The 13,543-nt window shown below is 35.5% G+C and overlaps 1 protein-coding gene across 1 annotated transcript in view; it reads right to left on the bottom strand.

The window, feature by feature from the left end:
* The window catches only part of LRP1B (LDL receptor related protein 1B), a 939,689-nt gene that overhangs the window by 88,587 nt on the left and 837,559 nt on the right, over positions 1 to 13,543 (bottom strand). The window contains exons 58-63 of the mRNA XM_087710921.1: positions 11,836 to 11,958; positions 8,993 to 9,174; positions 6,663 to 6,862; positions 2,906 to 3,094; positions 1,767 to 1,915; positions 1,333 to 1,426 (exon numbers count right to left, since the gene is read on the bottom strand). Coding sequence (XP_087567047.1) covers positions 1,333 to 1,426; positions 1,767 to 1,915; positions 2,906 to 3,094; positions 6,663 to 6,862; positions 8,993 to 9,174; positions 11,836 to 11,958 — 937 coding nt within the window. The remainder of the gene's footprint in view (positions 1 to 1,332; positions 1,427 to 1,766; positions 1,916 to 2,905; positions 3,095 to 6,662; positions 6,863 to 8,992; positions 9,175 to 11,835; positions 11,959 to 13,543) is intronic.

Below are 13,543 nucleotides of genomic sequence, written 5' to 3'. Positions count from 1 at the left end.
ATCAGTTCAAAGAAAGGAAGCATTACAATAGAACCTGATGGTGACAAAAACTCTCCATAAGGAAGACTATCAAATGGAGAAGTAAGCCCAATGGATGAGAGTAAAGATCAGAAATAAGAGACACAAATCATGTTCTGCCTCACTGGAACTCAGAAATAGTTTTCAGGTCCTTTCAAAGAAAACGGGCTTTGAGTGTTCAAAAAAAAAAAAAAAGGAAAAAGAAGCACTGTAAGAGAGTAAATCCCTAGCAGCATGCATAATGCAACTGTTACTGTATAAGAAGACAAAGAGAAAAGTCAATATAGCTGATAGCTAAACATTATTTTTTTATTTTTCCCAAAACATTTCTGCAATAAAATATAAAATAAAAGGTATCCTTGTTTTGGGTTCCTATTTTTTTGAGAACATTCTTTACTTGCTTCAAAATAATCCATGAAATTCATCTATCTGGTGACAAAATGTAATCTCAATATATTTATTTGTATTTGGCTAATGTTCTGGATGATTCTGTTGAATAAGGGTGACTTATAGTCCTAGCAAATCTTCATAATACAGTTAGTACAGCCTAATACTGCTTGAGCAGAACTAAAGATAGAAAATCTGAATTAAATTGTGATGCAATTTTTATATCTGGGGCTGATTTTGGACCTGTTAAACTGAAGAAGCTTCTTGGATGAGAAGCAAAACATCTTCAAGTCCAGTTGCCTTTTGGAAAAAGCATATTTGGGAAAACCATGACCTAAATGACTGAGAATCTCCATAGACAGACATGTTAAGACCTGTCTTATGTTGTTGCTGTGTGAAAAAGTTTGGATGACAAACTATGTATATCACTTTAGATGTAAATGAAACATCAATGTACAAATAAATAAAAACTAGGAGAAACATTACTTGTTGCTTTCTGACAACATCATTTACTTCACACTTTCTGAACGCCGAAAGAATATTGTGAAATTATGACATGATAAGCTGATTTAATCAAATTTCTGCCACACTACAGAAGATGGATAGCAACCATCCATTGTACAAGTGATTGGCAAAAGCCTAACAAATCTATTTTATATTATTAATTGCAGAATTAATACATATAAAGGGGTAGTAAAAATCTACTTTCTGAAGTTCAATTGAAACTCCTACACTTAGAAAAAGTATGATCATTGTAAGAATTAAGGTGCTATATTGTTTTATTATGCAGTAATATTCTTCATTTTCAAATGTAATATGTAGTATGAAAAAAATGATTTTCAGCACTTCTATATTTATTACTTTTACAATATGATTGATAAGTCTGAAGAATAGTATTCCTAAAATATTATATTCATTTATACTTACGACATTCTTCAGGTTCATCTGATCCATCTCCACAATCATCGACAGTGTCACATTTCCACCAAAATGGAATACATTTGTCAGTCCTGCAGCGGAACTAAAAGAGAAAAGTGTAATTTAAAAAGTTTTAAAATAGATATACAAAAATATGTGTGTCTGTCTATATATATTATAAGTAGAATAAAAAGTCAATAACTGGAATCAGATATACTTTGAAATGTGATTTTAATTATTATAGGCAACTTTTAAAAGTCTCATTTTTTCATGCATATAAACCTATTATATTTACTACAATAATATACTTCAGAGAATTAAATATATAGTATAGTGTTACAATTTTTTTTAAAGTGACATATATTTCAAAAATATGTAAATATACTTAAAATGAGATTCTTAAAGTATTTTTTAAAATGTTCCATGCCAAACAATATACATACTTGACTGGCTGTGCAATTTGATAAGCAGGTCTTATTATCTGCTGCGAGGTAAAAATTGGTAGGACAGGCACACGTGTGAGTTTTGTTTGGGGCAAGAAGGCACAGATGACTACAGCCACCATTATTTAATGTACATGTATGTTTAGCCACTAGAAATACAAATAAATAAAAATTAAAACATGTCCATAAAACTCAAGTGAAGACTAATTCTAAAGCTGTAATATTTTCCAGTTTAAATATTCCTCTAACATGTTTGATACATACATTTTAGAAATACTATTTTAAAAGATAAGTAAGAATAATAAATTATGAAAATTGAATTGTTACTACTTTTCCATAAAAATAGTTTTATGACATAAAATCATTTTATATTCTATAAAACTAATTCAGACAATTGACCAATAATAACAGCTGTGTTCAGATACAGTTATCTTCTCACAAAAACACAAAAAGGAGCTATGTGCACACTCTACTCGAATAAAGTAAAGTGTGCACACAGCTCCTCGTTTGTGTTTATGTCCCACTGAAACATCCATGGAAATACTGAGAATTTCTACAGTGCAGACATTGTTACGTGTAAGCTTCCATCTCTTGTGGAAGCTTATACACTGCATGCAAAGTCTCCCTGCTCCAGAAAATATGTCTTTACTTTTGAAGATTGGCTTTGCAATATTATTATTGGTATAATAAAAAGGGAAAGATAAAATTCATTACTTATGTTGACTTCTGCACAGAATATATTGTATAAATAGAACTAAAGAAAGTTCTAAATTTGAGTTAAGATGAATTCTAGTCCTCAGTCCACAGTAAAAGAGATGTACTGGAAGATGTTTCTGATCCAGAAAGAATCTGATCCTTACACCAATATTAAAAATGCTGTATTCATTTCTATCCACAATGTATTACAAGAACCAGGGAGAATGGAAGAAGCTCACTAAGTTTTTAAAAGCTATATCTGTGATTCACCCTATTCAATCATAATAGGTATTTTGAAGAATAGCCAGTTCTCTAGTATCTATTTTACTTCTCTAACAATCTTAAACACTCTAAATAGTTTGTGGTTATTGCTAAGCAGAATTGGTAACAGAGGAAGAGGCATTTGCTTGAATTAATATGTGATTTAAAAAATCAGTTCTTACCATTAGGTTGCCGGAATGAATGATAAACTTGAATATCAGTTATGGCATGCCATGAATTAATCAGGGCTACTTTATCTGCTCCAGAGATTTTGTGGGCACGATTGACAGTTTTTGTTTTTCCATCTGTCCAGTATATATAGTCTTCAAATAATGTTAGAGCAATCACCCCTAGAACATGTTGATTAGGGACTGCAATAGAATATAATAACATTAATGTTGAGTTTTGAGAAAGACTTATAATTAAAATATTTTTCATTGCAAAACCTACCCTAAAAGTACCTTCTTTGGAGGCCCTGGCTATTATGCCTGAAGTTGCCTGAAGTTGCCTGAAGTTGCTTCACAATCACTATTTATCTTGTTTAACAGGTTATATGTCTTTTAGTCTCTGCCTTCTATTGGAAAGCCTTTTAACAGTTGTTTCTCTTTCAGTTTTCTCTTCACTGAATACTTTGTGATACTTTCTCCATTTGATGAATTATCATTCTAACCTAGTCAATCATCCTGCCTGCATTTCTTCTCTATATATTTTCAATCCATATTTCCTTCTGCAATTCCTAAGTTTCCTCTAAGTATCTTCTGAGGATAAAGAATTAGGCAAAATCTGACAATATGTTAAAACAGACACTGTTTTACAAGTGATGTAATCTAAGAATAACTCTCACTAAACTAAACTATCACTAAACTATTACAAAGCCACAGGGCAAATATAAAAAGTCAAATTCAGCAAAATCTGTGGATGATATATTTTAAAACAAGAGAGACAGAAAAATTGGCAGAAATCAAAGCAGACAATCCTGGCCGCCAGGTGATAACAGCTACTCTATTGTGTTATTTTATGAATTGAATAATTTCTGTTGAAAATATCCCCGATTTTAGATATCCTCATGATAACAATAATTCCTCCAGTTTCCTAGACCAAGCAATTTTAAACTTTAAAAATCATTATCAAATTCAAACTCTGTCTACAATTAAAGGCATTTTTTTCATAAGGAATTATGTTATGAATATGCACACATAAACAGGAGAATTTTTTTTTCCAGAAAAAACAAAATCCGTTGTTAAACCAGACAGCTGTCAACAGCTCATAAAACTTAGTAATACAAGTACTCAGGATAAGATATTTGTAAACACAGAGATGGAATTAATGTTAAAACTAAAGATTTATCTTATAAGATCACACCATGCGATTGGGACAACCGATGGTAATGTGAATTGTAGGATGACCAGTCAATCACTGAATCCAATATTCCCCTTCATCCCACAGATCTCTATTACATAAATAATGAAAGCTTCCTGCTCTTTCCCTTGTCCTTAACCTCAAAAGTTTAGACATTAATGGCTGTGTGTTGCATTATTTTGAAGGGACAGCACATTTACACTGTTATACAAGCTGTATACGTACTACTTTACATTGTAGCCAAGTGTCATTTCTTCAGTGTTGTCATATGAAAAGATACACTTAAATATATACAAAATGTGAGGGGGTGTACTCACTTCTGTGATATACTGCAGGGACATGCAGTCACTGGAGGCAGGGGAGGCGGGGCCTCACCAGTCTCATGAGGAAAAGGAATTTTTAAAAATAATAATCAAAAAGGCCAAGGTAGTTGCTGCCAGACTCCAAGTCACAGTGACTCTGAGTCTGCTTAGTGCTAACTGTAGGGGGAGGCGAGAGAACTATGGGCCTCCTTTGCATAAGGAATTTTTCGCCTTTTAAGAGTTAAGCAAGGGTTAAAAAGCGAAAAAATCCTTTTGCAAATGAGGCACGTGATTCTCTCGCCTCCTCCTGCAGAGGGCACTTTGTTTAGAGGCTTTTTAAAAAACATTTAAGCAGAGTCATCCATGTGGTGACTGTAGCAGCAACTATCCTAGCCTGCCCTGGCTAGACCAAATCTTGCATTTTTGACGCAGCTGGAAGGTATGTGGGTCAGAGGGAGGGGGCAGGGGGGAGGAATTCAAAATTATTAGTAATGTAAGTAATTATAATTTGTTTTTATTGTCTCTGTGTGTGTGTGTGTGTGTGTGTGTGTGTGTGTGTGTGTGTTTGTGTGTTTACCGCCTCTGCTGGTGCGCGGGCTGGGACATTTATTTTTATTTTTTATTTTTCAGCCCGCCATAGAGCAAACCATGTCCTGGTTTGTAGCCAGGAGGCACGCTGGCACTTTAAAGTGCATGCCGCCACCCCGCTGTATGGCCGGGGTGGTGGCAGGCACTTTAAAGTGCCAGTGTGCCTCCCGGCCACAAACCAGGACATGTTTCGCTCTATGGCAGCCGAGGCGGCATGCACTTTAAAGTGCATGCCTTCCAGGCCAGCCATTCAGTGGGACATGCTTGATGTGCTCCATCCTGGCGGGCGGAGAGGGTGAGGGAGGATTGGGGGCGATGGGTGGGCAGCAAAGTGAGGTTGCTTGGGCGGCTGAGCCAGCCTGGGGGATGAGGGGTGGTCACAGGGTCCAGAAGCTGAGGGGCCTCAGAAAATCTATTTAGCACGGGCGTGGGGATGGCAGCAGGAGCTTACATGGCATAGCAGGTCTCCTAGGACCTCCTAGGCGCCGGCTGCGCCGCTCATTACCATCAGTCACCCTGTGTTCAGCAAAGCAAGCATGGGGAGTCCTTTGTAGGCGGCTAAGACTGGCCGCCCGCAAAGGACCTCCCCAGACTTGTTTTGATGAGTGCAGGGTGACTGATGGTAGTTTACGCCGGCCGCGGCTGCTCAAACTAGCCTCAAACTAGCCTCGTCGCCCCGTGTTCAGCAAAGCAAGCCCGGGGAGGTCCTTTGTGGGCAGCCAGTCTTAGCCGCTTGCGCCCGGCACTGCTGCTGAAGTGAAGCCCCAAAGCCCCCACTGCCATCGGAATATCTGCTGCCACCTCCCCCTCCAACAGGACTGCCGGATTTGCTGCCCAACGCTGTGGCTGAGGTGAAGCCAGCAAAGGTCCCACAGGCACCCCCGCCTATGGCAGTGGTGTCTCCCCCTTCGCTCGGAGCACCTGAGCTGGGCTCCACGTTACTCCTGCCCCCTCCTCCTCCACCGTGATTTTGAGGAGCCATGAGTCCGCGGGAGGGAGCGGGAGCAGGAAAAAAGGCCGCAGTGCCGGGCAGCAAATGTGGTGATGCTGTTGGAGGAGGAGGAGGAGGCAGCAGAAGTTATTCTGGTGGCGGTGGAGGCTTGTCGGCATCTTCAGTGGCAACCCTCCCCTCCCCCATGAATAAAGCGAAGTGGAGCAGATCCATGCAGATGACGTCATCGCAACATGACTGGAGGAGGAATTCTGGGAGTTGAAGTCCACAAATCTTAAAGCTGTGCCGGGGCTTCAGCAGGGCTTTCGCACTTGCCTCACTGGCCATGAAGCTCACCGCACATCACTGATATACTGTATATATTGTCCTTAGCTTCTTCATATATAGTGTGTCAAAAGTCAAGCCTCATAGGCCAAACACACTATTATTATTTTTTATAATTTATTAATATAATTATAATTTATTTTTTATTATTTTTATATTATTATTTATTTTTTCACACAAAATATTCATGTACAGGAATGTCCAAAAATCAAACAAGGAAGTGTTTAGAAGAAAATGACAAGCAATGTGATATTTTAATATAATTTATGAAATTGTCTATTGAACCTGACTTTAGGTATTTATATTTTTTTTAGAAAAATGTAGGTTATAAAAGAATACTTTTCTAAATACAACAAATTTGGCAAAAAAAAAAAAACCAGGCTGTAATAGTTTGTTTCTTGGAATGTAACTAACCTTTATTTCTGCGGGTGCCATCCATATTAGCAAATTCAATATGATTTTCATCAGCCCAGTATAATCTTCTGTTGACATAATCTATTGTAAGAGCCATGGGTCTAGATATCTGTGTTTCTATCACAACTGTCTGATTAGAGCCATCCATGCCAACTCGACCAATATGAGGATATTCACAGCAATCAATCCAATACAAATAACTAGGAAACAAAATTCATAAATACTGTGTTACTATGTAAATAATTATGTCATCAGTATAATTGGGAATGTTACATTTTACAAAGTTGTATGTATCACAATGTGATATTTTGTTTTTAAGTATCACATTGTTCATTATCGATGAACTAAATTGATAAATTCTGCTAATTCAGAACTCACAGACTCTATTCTATCTCAAAAGAGTTGATAATTTATTTAATGTTGGTCAAAACATTAAGGTCTGAGTTATGTTTCTTTTACTGAATTCACACATTCTCCCATAAAGCAAGAGATATGATATTACAATGGCAAAAAAAAGTGTACAATGGATTGAATTTTTTAAAATGTTCCATTTTCTCCTCTATCTTTTCTTATGAAAGTTCATTAAATCAAAATCTTTCTCTGTGCAAATTAATTTACAATGTTCAACACTGAATGGGAAAAAAAATATTTGGAGCTAAAAAATGGCATAGGATCTGCAATCCATAAGCCAATATATCCCTTGTCCATCTTTTTTTTTTCAATGAGCAAAACATTCTCAAATAATCCTACCCAGACAATTTTCTGTTGTGGCTCAATAATTAGTCATGCTTTGTCCTTTAAATATTAAATTTAAAGGTATGCCAACTTTCCACAATTCTTATAGCATATATTAATCCCTCCTTAGCCAAGAAAATCTGTTTTTATATTTATAATTATTTTTATATTTGTATCTTTTGTTACATTGTAAGCCTTTAAGAATTACTTCAAATTGTGATATTGATGGCATATAAATTTAATAAAATAAATATTTTTTTTAAAAAAATAGTCACACACTTTCAGTGTGTTCTGTGATATTGTAAATATTCAGCATCCTTTGTGGGCTACCCTAAGTTTAAGGGAAAAGAAGGTATAGGTGGAAATAGAAAATGTGATATAATTCTCCCATATATTTCATTTATGTTAATATATGATGTCTGTGTGTGTATGTATTAATCATACATACATACATACATACATACATACATACATACATACACACACACACATACATACACACACACACACACACACACACACATAGACACACCAACATATAGGTTGAATTAATAGGGAGAGAAGATAGAATTTCGTCTCACTCCTTTGTCAACCTGGAGTTAGTCTGTTTCACTATGTTCTGTCCATACTGTGCTCCTGACTTGTATATAAATTTCTCATGAGTACTATTAGATGTTCCTGGGTTACCAATTTTCTATGCACTTTCAATAATAGAACATTATGTATAGTTTCTGATTGCTATTAAGATATTAATAAAGAAACATTGGTTAGAAAAAAGGCAATCAATATGATTAAGAGATCACATGAACAAAATTATATTGGTCACAGGGCTTCAGTATATAACTGAGGGTCCAAAACAAAAGGATGTTCATTAAGATTTTGCTGGTTCTTCCTCATCAAACATCTGGGGAGGGATCAAATAAATGAGGAACATTGGTCAAGAATGTGTCTTGAGTTTAGATTTCAATCTTATGAAAGAAGAATTCAATAAATATTTATAAGCACCACTTCTTTGAGGTGACCATTCTTGCATTCTCAAATTTCCAGGCTTTTGCCTGACATACTTCTATGGAACAGCTTATAAAATAATGGGTATCTGAAAGGGCAAGGGATATCACATGCATCGTGGCATTATCAAAATGAATTATATACATATTATTTTGCATGACAATTATATTTTATATAATTTATGCCATTTGCATGATGTCATGTAAATAGCATTATTTGATGTGATTTCCATTGGATTCCTATATATAATCCAGTCACATTGAACTTCAGTGGAGATGTATAGTAGTTAATGGCTTTTAAATAATATTTAAAAATCCATTCAGATAAATTAATTCACCTGTTATGAGTTGTTAGACATTATTGCTCAAATTTATACTGGACAAATTTGTCATTATATTATTATTAACCTGAAATTTTCAAATATTAAATATAACAATTATTTCCATTTTCTTTCATTTTAGCTACATTAACTCCAAAAACATTTCCATTTAAATATTACTCTTGTTGAGAAGGTTATATTTCCTTATAAACATTCTCCAAACAAGAAACAACCAATTGCACTATTAATTTGTATGATAACTCCATACCCAATTTGAGGATCTAAAGAGAGATCTCTAGGGAACTTCACCCTTTTGCTCACAAGAACAGTGGGATACAAGCCATTGATTTTGGAAACTTCAATCATCCTTTTTTCTGTGTCAGACCAATAGAGATTCTTTCCAACCCAGTCAACAGCTAATGCATTAGGAACAGCTGTGTTATGAACTACCTAGAGAAATAAAAACTGTATAAGTATCAGAACATACATAAAAATTGTGGAAAGTCCAGTTTTATTTCCCTGAGATGAGAGTAAATAATTATACTACACTGGCATATACAATTACGTAATTGGAAGGTTCTTGATATTGAAAAATATTTAAGAGAAAATGTATTGATTCTTATAGTATACTACAATTAACCAACAACAACAGAAGGCATTATATGGTAATTGTATTGCTGCCCCCCACCCCCCCCCGCGCTTTTATTAAAAGTCCCTGCAAGTTTTCTTGGCAAGATTTTTCATTACCTCCTTCTCAGGGCTGAGAGAAAGTGACTGGCTCAAGGTCGTCCAGCTGGCTTTGTGCCTAAGGCAGTATAAGATCTTAGAATTCCCTGGTTTCAGAACTTATGCCTTAACCACTACACCAAATTGTTTCTCACCACATAATTACTTCACTCTAAAGATTTACTTTAGGTATGTCTCGATGAGTTTTTTTCTCTGATGTGCAGAATCCCATCCCATCTCATATTCTTAGAGGTTTCTTCACATTCAAATGCACAGCAACATAGTTACCTGCTTTTCTTCAACACATAACAGGAGTCAGCAATATGATTTACTAAGGGACACTGTCAAAGATAACTATTGAAAACTTCCAAGATTTACTTTTATAAACAGGAAAGAAATGGGTTGATGTAGTGGTAACAAAAACTATCAGCCAAAGCACTCCAAGTTACAATTGCATCCAGATGGCACTGGCTGTACTGTTTCTTCCATCTTTACCATCTTCAGTTTCTAAAGGTTAAGGTAGGCAGCTCCATTTCACTCTATCAGTATGAGCCAAGGTGGTGCAGTGGTTAAATGCAGCACTGCAGGCTACTTCAGCTGACTGCAGTTCTGCAGTTCAGCTGTTCAAATCTCACCGGCTCAGGGTTGACTCAGCCTTCAATCCTTCCGAGGTGGGTAAAATGAGGACCCGGATTGTTGTTGGGGGCAATATGCTGACTCTGTAAACCGCTTAGAGAGGGCTGAAAGCCCTATGAAGTTGTATATAAGTCTAACTGCTATTGCTATTGCTAAACTACTATGGACAGTTTTGTCAAGCAAATCACCTCATTGGCTGCTGTTATAACTACAAATTCAACATATTCTTTGTGCATGGAAAAATAGTAGTATAATCTTTCAGATGATAGGAAATATAAGGAAAAAATGAACCTGGATTAAGTATGTATCTGTCCATTCATCTAAATTATGGTCAATTACCTATTCTGATATATTAAAAGTTCACTTTTCCCTAGGCAAAATTGTCTATTATCAATGTTATTTATATATGGTAATCAGCTAACAAAAATGTTTCCATCATCATCTCTTGGAAAAGCCATGACAGACTAACAGTTTAGTTAATAAAACTAAAACTATTGTGCAAAAATAAGAAAATGGGTTTGGTATAGTTCCAAAAAAAGAAAAGTATAGTTATGAATAGACACTTAATGCTGATCTCAATTCTGGCATCCACTAGGAAACCTTGGCATGAGTTAGGTTTGGTGAGAACTCTCATCAACAAGTCTAACTTTGAGTAGGATGGGAGATCTGTAAAAATAACACAAATGGTTTGAATGAAAAGTTGCATAAATATGAAGTACAAAAAGAAAATCCTGCATAAACTAATGAAATATATATTCTTTCTGTCCTGTATTAGATATGGGAGTATTCCCCATTTATTTGGGTTTTTTTTTTCTCACTGTAATCACTATATTCTTCATTTAACTCAATCTGTCTGATACTTTAAATCAGGGAATAGATAGGTTTTGTATTTCATTCAAATTTCCACAATATGGTATTAATGTTTATCCCATTATTGTACATATAGGCACTAATTAAATCATAGTTCAAAAAGAATTATTTCAAATATGAATATATGAAATAGATATGTTTCTACTGTGATTAAATCAACTTCAGGGAAAAAAGGAAACTTCATCTGTCAAACAGTCAAAAAACTAAGTCCAGAAATAAAAAGAAAAAAAAATATAGGGAATCATTACCAAGAATTCTTAAATAAGGTAGAAGTTCAATTGGATCAAATTTAACAGATATTATGCAATATCCTGCATAAGCTATATGTTTTATAATCCTAACTATCAATTGTTTCATGTTTGATTATGAACATTAAAGAAAATACACATTGACTAAGCTAACCACACATCTATCTATAGAACCTGCTCAGAGTTGCCTCGAACTACGAGATACATAGCATGTAAATTTAATAAATAGTGTGAGTAGCTGAAAATTCTTAAATATTTACACTAGCACAAATACAACTAATATGTATGCTTTTTAAGTAGTATTTGAAACTTAAGTATTTATCACCCAAGAAAAACAACTGCAGTTGTGCAACTTAATATCAATTGACCTGTCAAATAGGAAAAAAAAAAACCAGTTTCATCTAGATTTAATTATACTCTATATAAATTGAGTTAAATTAATCATGGTTAATCTGCTCCATAGTTTCAATGTATGTATTCACAATAAAGCTAAGTCATGATCAGAATCTATTTTGCATGGGTAATAATTTTACTGGCTTAAGCTGTGCCAGTATCTAAATATCTTTCTACATAATGGCATTAGCTTCGGATCCAAATAAGATTTATAAATCCATGATTACTTCCAAATCACCTTGACATCATTCCCATTCAGATTCATTCTATTAATCCTACTTCCATTTGGTCTGCTGGAATCAATCCAATAGATGAACTCTTCTTTGTAATCAAAATCTATGGCAATCACATTATTTAGGCCCTGAAAGGGAAAAAAATAACTTCAGCAGTTACTATAAACAAATTAATAAAATTAAGATAACTATTCCTATAAGATTAATTATCAAGTATTACAATATACAATAGCAATAGCAGTTGGAAGGGACCTTGGAGGTCTTCTAGTCCAACCCCGTGCCCAGGCAGGAAGCCCCATACCATTTTAGACAAATGGCTATCCAACATCTTCTTAAAGACTTCCAGTGTTGCGGCATTCACGACTTCTGGAGGCAAGGTGTTCCACTGATTAATTGTTCTAAATGTCAGGAAATTCCTCCTCAATTCTAAGTCGCTTCTCTCCTTAATTAGTTTCCACCCATTGCTTCTTGTTCTACCCTCAGGTGCCTTGGAGAATAGTTTGACTCCGTCTTCTTTGTGGCAACCCGAGATATTGGAACACTGCTATCATGTCTCCCCTTGTCCTTCTTTTCATTAACCTAGACATACCCAGTTCCTGCAACCGTTCTTCATATGTTTTAGTCTCCAGTCCCCTAATCATCTTTGTTGCTCTTCTCTGCACTCTTTTTAGAGTCTCCACATCTTTTCTACATCATGGTGACCAAAACTGAATGCAGTATTCCAAGTGTGGCCTTACTAAGGCATTATAAAATGATATTAACACTTCACATTATCTTGATTCTATTCCTTTGTTTATGTAGCCTAGAATTGTGTTGGCTTTTTTGCCAGCTGCTGCACACTTCTGGCTCATATTTAAGTGGTTGTGCACTAGGACTCCAAGATCCCTCTCACAGTTACTACTATTGAGCAAGGTACCACCTATACTGTACCTGTGCATTTTGTTTTTCTTGCCTAAATGTAGAACCTTACTCTTTTCACCATTGAATTTCATTTTATTAGATAGTGCCCAATGTTCAAGTTTTTCAAGATCCTTCTGTATTTTAAGCCTATCTTCTGGAGTGTTGGCTATTCCTGCCAGCTTGGTGTCATCTGCAAATTTGATGAATTCCCCATTTATTCCTCATTCAAATCATTGATGAAGATGTTGAAGAGTACTGAGCCTAAAACAGAGCCTTGGGGTACTCCACTGCATACTTCCCTCCATGTAGATGCAGTTCCATTGAGGACTATATATTGCATGTGGTTGGTTAATTAATGAGGGGTTAAAAACTGAAGGCCACTCTGGCCTCCATGAGGATGAGCTTCCCCTGTAGATTTCATTGTACATGGACTTTAGCATCTTATATATGAGCCTTGGTAGTCAGTGGTTAGAATGCAGTATTACGGGCTAACACTGCCCACAGTCTGTAATTCAATCTTTACAGGCTTGAGGTTGACTCAGCCTTTCATCCTTCCAAGGTCGGAAGTCAAGAGTGTTTCTCTTCTATAAATTTTTGATTAAATCTTACTTCTATTGTTAAGGTCTAGCTTTCAGGACAACCAGTCCACATGGATCAAGACTGTTGAATTTAACCTTTTAAATCTAAATTACACTTTCCCTTCAGTTCTCAAGATGAAATACCATTAGGTGAAACAAACCCTGAAGCAAAGGAAAAAGGACACAGAGCAGCAAACAGATATAGGGAAGGCCCTAGCTTTTTTATCATCAGTAC

Source organism: Thamnophis sirtalis, unplaced genomic scaffold (assembly GCF_051295495.1).
Source record: "Thamnophis sirtalis isolate CommonGarterSnake01/CBP01778 unplaced genomic scaffold, rThaSir2_p1.2 scaffold_1, whole genome shotgun sequence".
In the NCBI taxonomy this organism is placed as follows: domain Eukaryota; kingdom Metazoa; phylum Chordata; class Lepidosauria; order Squamata; family Natricidae; genus Thamnophis; species Thamnophis sirtalis.
This window is presented reverse-complemented; position numbering and strand designations above follow the sequence as displayed.